This window comes from Ruditapes philippinarum, unplaced genomic scaffold (assembly GCF_026571515.1).
Source record: "Ruditapes philippinarum isolate M1 unplaced genomic scaffold, ASM2657151v2 ctg4806_1_1_1_1, whole genome shotgun sequence".
NCBI lineage: Eukaryota > Metazoa > Mollusca > Bivalvia > Venerida > Veneridae > Ruditapes > Ruditapes philippinarum.
Genome location: NW_026863865.1, coordinates 1 through 16,888, shown reverse-complemented (window position 1 = coordinate 16,888; position 16,888 = coordinate 1). Strand labels below are relative to the sequence as shown.

The 16,888-nt window shown below is 32.7% G+C and overlaps 2 protein-coding genes across 2 annotated transcripts; both read left to right on the top strand.

The window, feature by feature from the left end:
* Positions 1 to 2,258: 2,258 nt before the first annotated feature.
* LOC132723598 (uncharacterized) lies at positions 2,259 to 7,951 on the top strand. Its single transcript, XM_060708352.1, has 6 exons — positions 2,259 to 2,404; positions 3,509 to 3,712; positions 4,175 to 4,290; positions 5,388 to 5,532; positions 6,614 to 6,802; positions 7,334 to 7,951. Exons 1-6 carry the CDS (start codon positions 2,341 to 2,343, stop codon positions 7,477 to 7,479), a joined length of 864 nt encoding a protein of 287 aa, XP_060564335.1. The 5' UTR covers positions 2,259 to 2,340; the 3' UTR covers positions 7,480 to 7,951.
* A 2,628-nt stretch (positions 7,952 to 10,579) lies between these two features.
* On the top strand, positions 10,580 to 13,828 carry LOC132723597 (uncharacterized). The gene is made up of 3 exons (XM_060708351.1): positions 10,580 to 10,668; positions 11,253 to 11,337; positions 12,713 to 13,828. The coding sequence occupies exon 3, from the start codon at positions 12,741 to 12,743 to the stop codon at positions 13,362 to 13,364; it is 624 nt and encodes a 207-aa protein (XP_060564334.1). The 5' UTR covers positions 10,580 to 10,668; positions 11,253 to 11,337; positions 12,713 to 12,740; the 3' UTR covers positions 13,365 to 13,828.
* The last annotated feature ends 3,060 nt before the right edge of the window (positions 13,829 to 16,888 follow it).

Genomic DNA, 16,888 nt, shown 5'->3' with positions numbered 1-16,888 from the left:
GGCAATCAGGCTTAACATCGTTATATTTGGTATCAACGTTGATTCAGGCGTGTAGATGACTTCTTCTGATTGTTAGATTAGTAGATTCTATGTCAAGCTCACAATGACCTTCAACTCAATTCCAATGTCAGACTAATTACTTAAGCATATGATTTTACTTGCTGTTCTCGTTACTGCATGTAGATATAGTATTTTGACCCTCCAAATACTGAGATCAGTTGGCTGAAGGTCAAGATGAAAATGTACTTAAGTTCAAACACTATAAAACAATTTTTTTGGAGATCTGGTTAGCACGCTGTCTGTTTGTTTGTTTGATTGGGTTTTACGTTACACCGACACAGTATAGAAAATATAGCGACGTTCCAGCTTTACCGGTGGAGGAAGACCTCAGGTGCCCTTCCGTTCATTATTTCAGGCACGAACGGGCACCTGAGTAGAACCACCGACGTTCCGTGAGCTAGTTGGAGAGCTTCCTCACATGAAAGAATCCAAAGTCTCTGTCGGGATTCGAATCCACAGCGGTGAGGGGCAAATGGTATGAAGTCAACGACATTAACACCACCATCACGCTGTATCATCATATTGTAAAGGTGTTGTCAATGGCTTATCCATATTATTCCCCGCCGACAGGCAATTTGGATGGAAATTAATATTTTGTTATTGAACGAATTAGTATATCGTAATTAATATTACGTTAAAACGAATTGTATTATTTCGTAAAAACGAACCAAGATTTCGTTAATAACGAATTAACATGTCTTTTGTACGAATTAATCTTTCGTTAAAACGAAATAATATTTCTTAAATAAAAAGAATTAATATTTCGTGACAACAAATTGATAATTCGTAAAAACGAATTATTATTTCTTTAAAGCGAAATAAGATTTTGTAAAACCTAAAAACGTATAAATATTTTGTAATTACGAAGTAATATTTCGTAAAAACGAATTAAGTTCAGGGGAAAAAAGTGTGGAAAATGTCACCTAAGGGGCTCCAAAGATGTTGCCGTTGGATAAAAAAAATAAACTTGCAATTGTTACTTAAAACTTTAATGATGGCCCTTAAAGGTAAATGGACTGTTGAAACCTACGATATACGTTCATATTAAAGATCATGTCTGTTTTTGGTTGATATTGTTACTCTGTGTATACCACACTTTCAAAAATATATATATGTATAAAATTATGCAAATAAAACAATTTTCAAACATCGAAGAATATGTAAAATGTGTACTGCAAATATTTGTGAACATTATATTTAATCAATAAATTATATGCATTCATTTCTTATTGGAAAATTTGAAATAGATCATGTCTGTTTTTGGTTGATATTGTTACTCTGTGTATACCACACTTTCAAAAATATATATATATGTATAAAATTATGCAAATAAAACAATTTTCAAACATCAAAGAATATGTAAAATGTGTACTGCAAATATTTGTGAACATTATATCTAATCAATAAATTATATGCATTCATTTCTTATTGGAAAATTTGAAATAGAATTTATAGAAAATAAATTTCTAATTACCTCCTTTTATTTACATGAAATGATAATTTCGGTAATATCTTTATAAATAATGCTTTTTGGAACTTACAATATTGACAAATCTTAATTTGAGCATCATATTTATGGAATAAAACCATGAAAAAAATGTGTTACAGGATATTTAAAACAGCATGCCTCTAGGTTCATGATAATTTTCATGAAAATTTGAAAATGTATTCAACAATATAATATTGTGGAGTTAACAAAAGAATGCAATTTACACATTATCAATGACACTTAACAAACTATGTAAATTACCATAAAAAGATTAAAATATGCATAAAAAACTTTACTGCGTTAGTAACTCAGTAGAAATATAGCTACAAATACTGAAAAATCGGTCATTAATAGCACATAACTTGTAAATTATTACTATTATTTTGAAGCTTTATACATAACTAAAATCTTAATACATTTTTCTTAGATTTGATTTTATCGAAATATTTTTGCTCATCTGGAGGCGTGCAGCTTTAAACACTCCTCTTTATGGAAAAAGGAAATGGTTCTATCAACATAATCAAAAACGAATTGAAAATTTCCGCTCATACTACATATTATGCGGATATATAATTTGATTATAACTGTTATCGCGATTTCATAGAAAAACACTTAATGCGTACACTCCAACCCGAAAACACTTAGTCTATTGATTATAATTTTATTTCATTGTATCTATAATGATAAACGTTCTAAAAGCGGAAATTGTCCATTCAAATAAGGATGCGACATGTAATATTGTCATTTTATACATTCATCAAAACGTTAAAATTTTAACATTATTTGACAAAATGGCTTTAAATGAATTACTTTCCTACTTGTTTTTAATTCAGTTTTATGTAACGCGAAGTTTTGGTAAGTTCACTTTATTTATTCATATAGACATTTGCTATGTAACAGCATCATTATCACAATCATCATTATCATCACTAATCATCGTCATAGTTATCATTATCACCATCATTATCATATAAGTGTTGTTTGTGCCATCATCATAATGATCACCAACACGATAATAATTATCATGAAAGTAGTCAGTCATCAATATCATCACCACCATAATCATAATTATCATCATCATCACCAAGGTCATCATTATTATCATCACCATCATTATAAAATAAATGTTGTTTTTGCCATCATCATAATAATCACCAATCATCATAAAAGGTATCATCATGATAAACACCATCATTGTCATCATCACCATAATCATTACCATCACGAACGTCCTCATTATTATCATAAGCATAATTATCATATAACTGTTGTTGTTGTTGTTGCCATTATCATAATAATTATCATCATTTTTATCATGCTCAAAACCATAATCATCATTAATAACAATATCATAATTATCATTGTTTAAGTGTTGGCGTGTAGTCTAGCTTAATCATTTTCTAGTTATTTTATCAACTTATCTTAAACCTATAATTATAGTTTTGCCGTTTGAAACCCTTTAAAGCTATTATAGCATATCGTATCTATGGAACTCTAATATATATTTATATATAAAATAATAATTATATATTTATAATCATTTTGAAAGTCAGTTTCAATGTTGTATAGTTATTTCATTTTCTTATTTAATAACATAAATTTTGCCGTCGTTTAAAACGGTTTTTAATGTTTCTATTGTATTTATTATTAAAATATTACTGCATATATTGTGAATGAAACATATACATGTATTTATATATGAGCCGCGTCACGACAAAACCAACGTTATGCGTTTGCGACCACCATGAATCCAGACCAGCCTGCGCTTTCGCGCAGTCTGATCAGGATCCATGCTGTTCGCTTACAAACCCTAACAAAGTAGAGAAACTGATAGCGAACAGCATGGATCCTGATCAGACTGCGCGGAAGCGCAGGCTGGTCTGGATCCATACTGGTCGCAAACGCATTACGTTGGTTTTGTCGTGACGTGGCTCATATATATTTATAATTATATTGAAGGCGAGTATGATATATCGAAGCAGACGACAAATTGGTCTTCTGCATTAAAACAATGTCATATAGCAACGCCTGAGATATTCACTTGTCCCCGTAAACAATATTGTCTAACTATAAATGATGAACCAAATGATATAATACTAAACGGGATAACTGATGGACTATGGGTAGGATTTTACTCGATTGAGATGTCACTCATTCATGTTGGTAAGGAAATATATTATTATCATATTACTATTACTATATTAAATAAGTTTTTTTAATGTTTATATGACTCTTATTGCTATAAAAATGTAAACATGAATGTCCTGAAATATGTAACAGAAAGGGAATCGAAACGCGAGGCTATCTGGCGCCCCCTCCCCCCCCCCCCCCGCCCCGCCCCCTGTAGTATATGTTTCTTCAGTTGGTACGCTGAAAACGAAAACGAGGCCATATGTGTTGCGATATGCATTTGATATATAGATACTTTGGATACAAAAAATGAAGACGAGGGTGAATATTTAGAATCAGATCAAATACTAAATAAGGAATTTTTGTACATGACGTGATTCAAACACTGAAAGTTTATTGGTTATATTTTATAAGGTTTTAAATAAATGTAAATACAATTAACATACTCATAGAAATTGAAATTGTTTCATGTATAAGTGTTTATCAATCTGACAGATTGCGTTGCTATTCCTTCAAGGAATGAGTACCAGGAAGAAAACTATAAAGATGATGCTAGCAAATGCTTCAGAAAATGCTTGACTTCAAAATATATAGGAATATCCAGAAAATATGTATGTGTTGCTTCTAACGAATTTTCTATTTTAATTAATTACTTTAATATAATATATAAATTTATCTTTCTTTTAAGTTTTCTTATCTATTTGTAATTTATTTTACGTACGTTTTCTATAATCCATTTCTTTTGTTATCGAAATTGATACATCCTTAAATAAACCAACATGAAACGATCGCAAAACAAAATGACGCGTTTCAATTTGAAATTCATTTTAGCTGAAAATTGAACTGTTCATGAATTGTTTGTGTACGCTATTGAAACAAATTCAGACTAAGATGTGTATGACGTAAAAACGTTCGCCGTTGCACCTGAATCCAGGAAGTTACGTTATGCGCAAGATGTCATGGCAACGTATGTACCGCCGATATAAAACAAGCAAAACCATCAAAAACGGAAATCGTCATGCATTAAAGATGTCTGTTGCTGTCGTCTCTTTAAATGTTCCAAAAATGAAACAAAGATGTCGGGAAAAGTCGCGTGACGCACCCTTTATCAGAAAGACGTGTTTGCGGTAGAATTAAACCTTTCACTTTCGTCGAATTCACATGAAAATATGTTTAAATACGAAAATAGTCTTGACCTCAACACCAGACAAGCCATTTTATGTTAAGCACAAGTTTCAACTTTGTGACTGTAATAAATAAAAGTACGCCGCGCGCCCCCGCTAATTAGCGTGTTTTCGCTCCGCGCCACGCCATTTTATCTTGTTAATTATCGACTTGGCGGGGTCGCTGGACGAAAACACGATAATTAGCGGGGGCTCGCGGCGTACTTTTATTTACTAAACTTCGCCCCTCGCTAATAAGTGTGTTTTCGTCCCGCGACCCCGCCATTTTATTTCTTTAATCTCGCTCCACGCCCCTGCGGGACGAAGTTTTATTTATTAAACTTCGCCCAACGCCCCCGCTAATAAGCGTGTTTTCGCTCCGCGCCCCCGCCATTTTAACTTGTTAATTTTCGACTTTTCGCTTGAGGGTTGCGGGCGAAAACACGAATGGCACAAATCAGCCACCATATTTTACACATTTTCAATTTTCTTTTATTGTGACATAGATTTTCAGTAACTGTAGATAATATTGTTTGATATTTCAGTGCGTTTGTTTTGAAAAGCCTTACGGTAATTCTATGACGGATGCGTCAAATTGCGACAAACATTGCAGTCATCCGAAACGTCTTAGGTGTGGAGGGAAGGATTATTTAAGTGTTTACCAGTCTGAAAACAATATCAACAAAAACGGTACTCATCTGATGTATCTTCTATCTTACGAGATTTAAACATTAATCATTTTAAATAGATTATCTTACAAGGCGGGTGTATGTCTCACGAGCACGAAATTCAAGATCAAAATATTAGTACATTCACACTGAACCTTGCATGCTTAGTTATTAAATCAACGGAAAATAAAGAAAACTAAACTTTGTAATGTACTTCTGTAAGCTTCAAGCATTTTAATGTAAAATGGATTTTCGTTTCTGTCTGGTAATAATTGCTTTTTAAGAAATATATGGAAGATAAGAAATTGTGGCAAAGTATATACAAGAGTTGTGATAAGTCAAGCAACTTGCCGACATGAAAGTTTTTAAAAACGTTTAATTGATTGATTTTTTTTCTTCAAAATAATAGAAAGTATAAGTATACAATAACGTTTACATTATTCGGTCATACCATTATGATATAATGAATTGTGCAGGTTATTCAGTTATTATACATGTATTTTGCATTCTTATTAAGATATAGAAGATGTACGTCATATACTTATCCTACTTAAACCTAATCATATTGATTTTGCTCAAATTTTAGAATTTGTATAAATACACAATTTAAAGATGTATATAAAATGGAAAATTACACGCCTGTTATATTCTAGTGAGCTATATCACTTTAATTAAACGCATGCTCATGAGAATTCAATTTTACACAACCAATTCCAGCGATACAACCCATGAGAAAAGCAAACTATATAATTATAGCACATCATTATGTATTCGAATTGCACGGGAATTCATTTTATCATATATTTATTTGTCGAAATTTAAAACCATATGAGCCGCGTCACGACAAAACCAACATAATGCGTTTGCGACCAGCATGGATCCAGACCAGCCTGCGCATCCGCGCAGTCTGATCAGGATCCATGCTGTTCGCTATCAGTTTCTCTACTTGTAATAGGTTTTGTAAGCGAACAGCATGGATCCTGATCAGACTGCGCGGATGCGCAGGCTGGTCTGGATCCATGCTGGTCGCAAACCCATTATGTTGGTTTTGTCGTGACGCGGCTCATATGTTTTCTTTCGTTGCTTATTATTACCTATGATAGAAAACGAATCAGAAAACGAGAGAAAGGAGAATGATGCTTCAACAAACGACAGTCGTGAGAGTTCAGCAGACGACAGTCGTAAGAGTTCAGCAGACGATATTCTTGATGGTACAGCAGACGATGGGACACAGGCACGAGATAGAAAACTACATCTTGATATCATCTTCAAGTACATGTACAATGAAACGGGTACTGCTTTGATTTTATTAGTATACATGTATAGTCAAATAATCAAAAGTCGTTGCTCGTCCTTCGGTGTATTTTGATTCAAGCGTGTAAAATGACTGTTCAAATTTTAAAGATCAGATATGGACTAAACATAGGAATATTGATATTAAGTCGGCAATATGAATGATCTGTTTTCTATTAAACAACAACAACATTAACAAAAAATAACCTATCTGAAAAAGTTATGTCGATCAGCACAACGCTCAAAACTTTGCAAAATATAGAGTTAACTCATTTAGATCTTATCTGTCCGTTTGTAGCTATTTAGAGGCTGATATTATCCTTTGTTTATATTTTATCTTTATTATCCAGCAGAGGCTTTTTTCTGAAGTCTACATGTAGCACTACTTTATCCATGTGATAAGCATCGTTCATGCCCCAAAAGTTTTATTTAAACGTTATAAACCTCATGACTGTCCATTCTAAAGATGGAACAATTTCATCCGTTTTCTTTTTGGCAAAATGTACCTTTAAAAATGTTATTTATTTCAGAGGAAGGAAGCAATTATGAAAGAAAGTATGGCTATGTCCAAGATGATCCTAAAGGTTACATTCTCAAATTTACAGACGACAATATGCAGAAGAATGCACTGTGCGAAAAGGGTACGATAAACATTTTTTTTTTCATCTTATCTTAAATGCTTACAGTCAGTCAAACTTTTCCTCGTTTCCTTCATCGTTCCCCAATGATGTACAATTAAAACAAATCCGAATCAATATTTTGTACTTTAATAAGTATATAAATAGAGAATACCATACTAGTGTCTGAATTAAATTATCAAATTTGAACAATGTTTTATTTTAATTTATATAGGTTTTATCCTTTCAGTGATGCAAAATAATTTTATCTAGAGTTAAGAATCTGTTGCCATTCAGTCTAATGTTTATGGTTTTAAGGAAGAGAACATTACAATGGTTTTCACTATAAAGCAATTGTACCAGAAATTTTTAAAGTCTTTAAGAACAAGATTGGCAATAGTTTCTTGTTTTAGTAAATAAAGTTTAATTATAATATGCATATGAATATGGAATGAGAAGAGAGGTAACTCTGTAAGTTATATTGGAAATTCTTGCAGAATTGCCTCCCTTCAATTAGATTATGCCGGCTCGTCGTATAATAATAATAATAATAATAATAATAATAATAATAATAATAATAATAAAGACTTTATTTAACGAGAGAACTCATTTGAACAAACAAATCAATCTTCCATGAGGCCCTCAACAAGGAACAATATAAATTTAACATAATCAAACTATTAAAATACATAAATGTAAAACATACAGGAGATTATCAATTTGTATACATCAATGCGTGATAAAACCTCAAGTATAAGGTTTTAAAATGGTTAACAGATGAAGCAGACTTAATATAATCAGGAAGGCCGTTCCAAATACAAGATCCAGAATAAACAAAAGACTTACGAAATTGTTCAGTATTTGGTCTAGGGGTATAAAGTTGAAAATCAGATGATGAACGTATTACGTTAGGATTTTACTGAGAAACAACCTAAAACTCCGAATCCATCCAAAAATTTAATCGAAGCTTGGCTTCCAGCTTTCTACAAAATTTATCTGTTAGGGCTGGAATCCAAAATTATTTAGCCAATCAAATTTAATCTTACATTGCGTCAAAAAACCTTCAGTTTTCACGCCATTTTTAAAAAGCAGCAAGTATTGCTTTGAGTGCAAAGATATAATGATGATTAAGATGTTTGTTTTCATAAATTCTTTTTAATAAATCATATTTACACTGACTTTTGATTTATCGATTTCACCTGTTTTCTCTGTAGTTAGTTTTCGTTTGGTTAATTAACATATTTTACATCTGGTTCTGTGCATTTTTTCTTTTTCTTTTTGTTTCAGGTCATTTTATCCTTTCCGGTATTTAGGGTTGGGGAAAAGTCCCGGGATCCGGAATAGTATTAGATATATAGGGAAAAGGAATAAACTATATTTGTGTTGATTATTGTCGTTGAATCTTTGTACAGGAGATGATCATTATACCAAGCCCTCTTAAAATATAATTCCCTCTGTTGTCCCTAATGTGTAATTTAGTTTCTCTAAATGATATCTATGAAACCAAAGACTGCACATTAACCACACTACAGGAGTCCTCTTTCATAGTTATTCGTATTGTTCTACAGATAGGTCAAGGACACGTCTTATATAGAAACACATGTACGCACACCTTTATACCTTATTAATGCCTAAACCTTAAATACTTGGCATGTGGTATTACCTTGTTGACCACTTAAAAATTTTGTTCATGTATCTACATCATATCCATTTGTTTAAAATGTTTCACATACCAAGATGAAGTGGACATAATTTTTATTAAAATGCTTAGGGAAAATATGTTTGAGTCTTATTGATATATACTTCAATGCCTCCAGCTTTAATATTGAATATGTACCAATGCCTTGAGAACCTGTACAAATCAAATGTTAATCATGCCCCATGAATCTAAATTCGCCCACACCCAAGAGAGTTCTTCAGTAATATATTCCTGTATAGGACTTGTGTCTGTCACTCATTCGAATACTAAATAACATATTACAACTTAACTTCGTATAAAGAGACATCTTTATGAATTCTACCTATCTAACATTTTTTTGGCCAAGGTGAGCAAGCCATATAGTAAATGTGCATAGATATAGGGACTTCATTCTATCTGTTTACATGCATCTTCATATATACTCATATTCCTCTTTAACTGAGAAAAAATAACTGGCTTCCATAACTTTATATGTCACTTTTATTTTGATGTTTGCTGAAGTCTCTTCAGCTTACAGAACTGTCATTGTTACATTTAAACACACCCCTGGAAAAAAATTACGAAGCGAGTCGCTGCTAGCTTTTTTAAAAGCTAACCTTGTTTTACAGTCTCTTGTAATTCTGATTAAAATGGCCGTACACAAACAATTTTTATTTTGTAAAATTATGTAATTGAATTGTTTTAAATTGTTATGTATGGATGAGACTCAAATAAAGAATATATAATGAAGGCTAAGGAAAAAAGGTCAGGCTAATCTTATTTTTTTTTTATAAATCAGACACTTGTTTGGTATTCTATTTATCATGTTTGCAATTTTGATAATCGTTTCTTTTTGTGAATTTCAAATCAAACAAAAACTTGTCAAGACCCTCTCGAATTCATGTCGCGCGCAACAATATGCCAAGGGTCATATCTATAAGAAATAGTCCCAATTGTTTAAGCCTAATGTTAGAGAAAAAGATATTTGAAAAATATATTCTATTCAAAGTTTATCAGTATAATATTTCCATTCTAGTAAGAGGTAAAATTATTAAGAGGTAAATTAAGAAATCGATGTCATTGCATGATAAAAAATATACTTTTTCTTAATTTGAAATTTTACTCGATATACTTGAATAAACTTAAGTCAACAACTCCCAAATGACTGTTAAGTTTCTTAGAGTTGGTACAACCAAATACCGTTCTGTGTACCAGTATTCTTACTATTGTGTTTGATCGAGAGGTCCTTATCGTATTGTTACTATTATGTTCGATTACAAGGTCTTTATCGTATTATTACTATTGTGTTCGAGGAACTTATCGTATTCTTATCCGACGTTTGACGGAAAGGGCCGAATAGCTGCGAATGAATACTTACTAATCGATCAAAAATACTGAACATTGTTTAGAATCCATTTAGTTGATATTGACATAGAAATGTATAAGTATTTCATTTTTATTTTATATAACCAAGAATCAGCGCTTCATAAGAAAAGCAATGACAGGGAGAAAAAGAAGAAGAACAAACAAACAACAGATACCAATGACTTGAATACATCAGGAAACAATGGTAAATTACATTTACAGAATCATTTCTTTTGTGTAAAATTCTCATTTGTTTGTGAAACTTTAATAAGAACTATAGAAATACAGCATCGGCTAGTTGTTCCAATATGTAACTGGTTTTCAAACACGGCTGTTGCATTTATGATGCCTGACCATCAAAGAGGGTCGTAGACAGCGTGGTTTGATCGTTTTAATTTTGAGTTGTCTCCAATTTACATGTATTTTGAGCCCGAAAAAGAGAAGCCCGAACATAGAAAAAAAAAACATTACATCGATTGTGGATAAAGAACACATCCGACAAAAATATTTCGTAGACCAGAATATATTACTTTCTTTCATTTTTGTCGTTCTTTTTTTCTTTCTTTTTTTAAAGTACATGTTTTCAAACTAATAAAGCAATAAAGCTGACACGTTACTTGTATCAACAAACATTTCATGAAGTTGAGCAAACTACAGAAACAATAACACTGGATCGTATTTACATTTATATTAACATGAATAATATTTCTAGGAAAATGATAAGATTTGTATGTTAAACATCAGACAGCGATGCATGTTTTTGCAATAAGCATCTTCTTTTATATCTAGACTCAAGTGTCCCCGCCCTAGTATCTGTAGGTGTACTGGTAGCTATTGCAGTTGCCGTGGTAACCGTAACATTCATATACAGGCGGCAAGTATTTAATATTATACATTGTCATTATTTTCATTATTTTATACATCTCGTATTTATCACAGCTTCAAATAAACATGTTTACATAAAGGAACTCCTCTTAGGTTAAAATGCCTAAAAACATAAAATTTGAAAGTTTTACATAGATCAGGTGTAACACTTAAAATGAAGTTGCAAGGATGATACATCAATATTATTGGAATTAGATTTAAAGTCGATTTTTTTGTGCGATAACCTGTCCGATGTGATTGAAACGTTGCAACGCTTTTCATTTTTGGATCATTTTGCACATGAAAATTTTGCACGCAAATTATTGGACCATTGTACAAAACTATCGGGGAAAAATCCAGTCCCATAATATCAAAAACCTTCAAGGGGTCGCTTTGATATGTTGATGTTTAGATGATATCCCAATCAAAGGTATGAGTTTACAATTTTCATATGGAGTTTAAAGGCTATTGTCTGACAATCAGATTACTCGTCTTTGTAAGATAATTATCCATTTTTTTACAAAAAAAATGCGTAATAGTGCCTATTTAGACCTCCTATTTCCTACACCCTTTTATGGTTTTGTGTTGTCAAACCTGATATTTGAGACTTGGTAATAGATGTATGAATTCTATATAAAGCGTTTGTCACATTCCTTTTCAAATTTTGTCAGTTGTGTTTATATACCAGTCTGTACAAGTCTGTCTTATAAAACTTTTAATCACCTTAAACAAAGCATACTATAGACAAGGCAGACTGAAAAAACATGTCCCTTGTCGCAGAAATCTTAAAGGTAAATGTTTAATGACCTAATGGGTAAAGCTTTGCTGTCGTGATGTGCATTTCGTGTTATTGTGGTGTTTATTTGATACAAATAATTGAAAATCATTACAAGAGTAAAAAAGATATAGATCGGAACATTATACCTGTAAACCTAACCCTGAAGGCAGGGCAATAACTTAAAGTTTGCGCTTTGCACATCGTGTGCTTGCGGACATACGGAGGCCGTTATCATAATCCCCTTAGAGCTATGCGACAGGGTATGAAAGTAGCGCCTTATTGCATGATATTTGTTCAGTATTTCTCTCTCTGATTATTGAGCCAATAGCTTAACTTTAATTATATTTCATAAATGGAGATCAGTAATCCACTTATTGTGCGTTTTGAATCGTAAGCTCTCAAATATGCGTGCATGGCAGGTTATAAGACCACTATATCAAAAGTGGACATTTTTATATAACATTCGGTAGACCCTTTTTTTAAGAAGCAGGTTCGATATTATATATGGGATATGTTATATGGCAATCATTTCTCCTGTGTTATAAATAGCTGCTGCTGTGTTATATTTTCCATAAAGTCTTGATTAAAAATGAAATTCTTTTTCAAGGTACAGATTGTCACATCGGTTTAACAAAATGCCAGAAACAAATGAACGAGTAACCACACCTGAATACAACTATCCTAACTTCACATACGAAATGTCCAGCAATGTATCAAACCAAAGTGCGTTGAATAACGTAGAGTACAATTATCCTGACTTTTCAATGCTAAATGATTCCGAGCCTACCACAAATGATGACGCAAAAGCTTTTCAAAGCCAAGAAAGTGGACCAGTTGACGCTGAAACACATGTGTATAGTACATCGGGAAATGAAAACGAATATAACACCACAAGTAAAAGACCAGATGTGCTTCCCAATGAAACATATGATCATGCAGACCCAATGACAAAAGGTGGATCCAATACATTGGGCGATACAACTTACGACGTAAGTATGTCAACCGATGCACAGCTTCAAAAGTTTGGTGAGCATACAGATAATGTTTATAATACTGGAAACGACACTTACAATCAACTGGGTGGTGACAACCCGGAATTTAAGAAGTCTGATAACGTGTATGGATCTAATCAAATTGAGACATATAAACGCGTCCCAAATATTGGAGATGATAAGGATGGGCCGTACAATAGTACATCTGAAAAGTTTGAAAACTGCGGTATTACTGATAACCCGTATTCAGAATTAGAGGCGCATTAATAATGTAGTTCATGCACACCTGAAATTCTTAACTAGTGGCATCAAAATATCTGGTAACTTACATTATGAGCGATTATTATTCAGATCTTTGATGGTTGCGTGATTTATACCATTCATATATCATTCATATATCATTGGAACATTGTCTAGTCATCATATCGTTTTGTAATAAGTGTTTACTTAAATATAGCATCCAACAGGAGTTGTCGGTTCTTCAACTATTTAGTCTGGAAAGTGCAGGCGAGCTATATACTAGTATAACGTAGTCTTTACAAAATGTAAGTTTGTATAAACTTACAACGAATTTAAAATCATTTTTTCACTTGATAATCTGATGCCAGACAACACAAGACTCTGGCACAATTTGCATTCGGCAGTCCAGTTTCATATAAAACGTGTGTAGTACAAAAATATAGAAGTTAATACGTGATGATCGTGATAAAATGGGGTAATTTCACATTGTTTATTATCACCGTAGGGAACGTGTTACAGTATCGTGTTTTTGGGTTACAGTATAGAATTCTAAAGATGGAGGATTATTTGTTGGGAGGACAGGTATGTGATTTTTATTCCGGTCCATACTACAAGTAGTTTAGTTTCTAAAAGACGTTTGTTTGCTTTGCTTGTAAGGAACAGAATGCGGTATCTAGTCATATATTTCTTCAGACTCTGCACCGCAGATTTATCGCTATATTGTCTCATAAATATGCAGATTTGACAGTTTGAAAATTTGAATCGAGAGACCAACGCATTTTTCTCCAATTTCGACATTATTTATGCATGCCTAGCAAAAGTAAATCTGCAAAACGTTAGTCCTTTATGTTAGGAAACGTTTATAAAAGTAAATGACCAGTTGAACCTATTTTCCTGTTCATTAAATGCGTTTGAAAAAATAAACAATGTTACAGTATAGAGCGAGGTGATTTGTGCAGGGTTACAGCATAGACCTAGCGATTTTTATCCGATTTTGTTACAGTTTATACCCATATTTCAGTTACAGTTTAGACTTCGATATTTTCTATATATACTAGGTAAATGTATGAATGTTACATAGACTTTTAAATCTCTTGTGAACTTATTGGCCCGATGGCTATTAGTCCGTCTGTCGTACACATGTATATGTGCAATTTCATCCGCTCAGTAGCAACTTGACTAAATATGAGGAATTTACATGACTTTCTACTGGTTTTGGTGTAATCGGGGATACGAAAACCCCAAAACATAGATTTTGAATAAAGGCAATGTTTGAAGACCCTTCTCATCTCGAACCAAAAGCATTCAAATCAAATCATGATCATGGCGTCATTTCGAATGCTTCTTTGCTTGAAGTTACGATTATTTTGTCATTATTAAATTAAAAGTCGTTTTTTTTATTTCAGACATCCTGTATAGCAGTTTTCATGTTTCTGAAAAAGAAAATAATATTGAAAGTTATAGAGTATAAATTAAGGTCAGACAATTACAATATCTTCTCCAGTGAGCCTGATGGAGGTACATAAAAGTATAGTGGCAGAGTCGGGATAAGGCCGTCGACTTCAATTCATCTTTCATTTACTGCTGTAGTTGAAATCCAATCATGACTTTGGATTCTTTGTATGTGAGGAATCTATCAAGCTAATTTACGGAAGGTCGGTGGTTCTACTCAGGTGCCCGCTTGTGTCTGAAATGTTTCACAAAGGGTATCTGGAGTATTTCTTTACACTAAAGCAGGAATGTTTTCACATGACCTCAGTGTCGTTGAAACTTAAAATCCAAGAAAGCCAAACGTAACAAACCCTTTTAAATACTTACAAAATACTTTATGGTAGATGGAAATTCCAACTTAAAATAAAAATTAAGATTGCAGTATTGCTCACTCAAATACTGTTTAATCATTCTTAGGGTATTGCCTACTTGTTAATTGTGTCTTTTGACAGCTTATCTATGGTATGCAGGCTTCATAACCTCCGATCCCCTCTCAAAATTTCATTTTATTTAGTTTCACTCATTGTACGTATTCTCGTTTAGGGCACACGCAATTTTTAACCTGGTAGTAATATGCCGCTTTTCATAGAATGGCAATAACGTGTCACATTGAAGGTTCCATGATAACCGACATATGAACACATCCACAGATGTTAAAAAATCTAAAGTGTACCAGTTCATGTTTAATGTGGATTCTGCTGAAGCCCATGCTAGGAGGCGTGGACGGTAGCTTGCAGTTACCACTACCGTCCATAAACAGGTTTAATCAAACTGAGTCTGCAACATTTTCATATTTTCCGTGTTGGACTTCTGTTAAGGATTCTTTTTTTCTCTATTTAATTACTAATAGGCATTATTTTAATGTGTAATGAAATCAAGCAATAATCTTTCCTCTCTCAATACAATTTGATAAAAGTTACTGTTGTTGTCGTGAAAACAGTCCTTACTTAGGACATTACTTATTCTGCAAAAAGTCTCAATCTGAAACTTAAAGTAAGAAAAATAGCAAACTATAACTTTTCTGCTGAAAAAAGTAATACAACCTTTCAAGAATGTATTAAATAGAAAGGTATGAGTTATTTCAATAAAATAACGGATACACAAACTTTGTTTGAAATTTGGCAAGTATCTAAACTGTTACCGAACTCTGGGTATAAACTGTAACATAATTGGATCAAAGTCGCTAGGTCTATGCTGTAACCCTTCAAAATTAACCTCGCTCTATACTGTAACATTGTTTATTTTTTCAAACGCATTTTACCAACAGGAAAATAGGTTCTACTGGTCATTTACTTTTATAAACTTTTCTAAACACAAAGGACTAACGTTTTGTAGATTTACTTTATCTAGGCATGCTTTAATAATGTCGGAATGGGAGAAAAATGCACTGGTCTCTCGATTCAAATTTTTAGACTGTCAAATCTGCACGTTTATGAGACAATATAGAGATAAATCTGCGGTGCAGGGTCTGAAGAAATATATGACTAGATACCGGATTCTGTTCCTTACAAGCAAAGCACAAAAACATTTTAGAAACTGAACTACTACTAGTATGTACCTGAGTAAAAATCACCTACCTCTCTTCCCATAAATAATCCTCCATCTTGAAAATTCTATACTGTAACCCAAAAACGCGATACTGTAACACGTTCCCTACGGTGAGTATATTGGACGGGTGCTAGCCGAGATCAATATAGTATTTGCATCTCTCTACGACTCCACTACAATCAGTATTGATTTCAACAAAGCGTAAGGACTTCTTTTTTCACGTCTTTAATATTTTTACATTTGACAGAACTTTTGTATTGAGAGTACATTATAGATATGATATCAGAAAATGAAAACGAGGCATAGACATTTGATATGGCCGGGTTATTTGAAGACTGGACATGAGTCTGAATTGATAAGAATTGATCCGAGAATCTTTTGGAATATGTCATTGTAGAAAACACTGGGTGTTTATGTGTTATATTTTATAAGGTGTGAATAAAACTACAGTTGTACAATATTTACGAGCTCAGCCGTTTTTGATTATTATGTAAAGTGCATGTCGCCAATTT

What these genes read in the sequence shown, in the direction of transcription:
- LOC132723598 (XM_060708352.1), top strand. Translation starts at nt 2,341, where the DNA reads ATGGCTTTAAATGAATTACTTTCCTACTTGTTTTTAATTCAGTTTTAT. An exon ending in GATGTCACTCATTCATGTTG is followed by an intron (nt 3,713 to 4,174) that starts GTAAGGAAATAT and finishes TCAATCTGACAG; the next exon opens with ATTGCGTTGCTATTCCTTCA. An exon ending in AAACAATATCAACAAAAACG is followed by an intron (nt 5,533 to 6,613) that starts GTACTCATCTGA and finishes TACCTATGATAG; the next exon opens with AAAACGAATCAGAAAACGAG.
- LOC132723597 (XM_060708351.1), top strand. Translation starts at nt 12,741, where the DNA reads ATGCCAGAAACAAATGAACGAGTAACCACACCTGAATACAACTATCCT.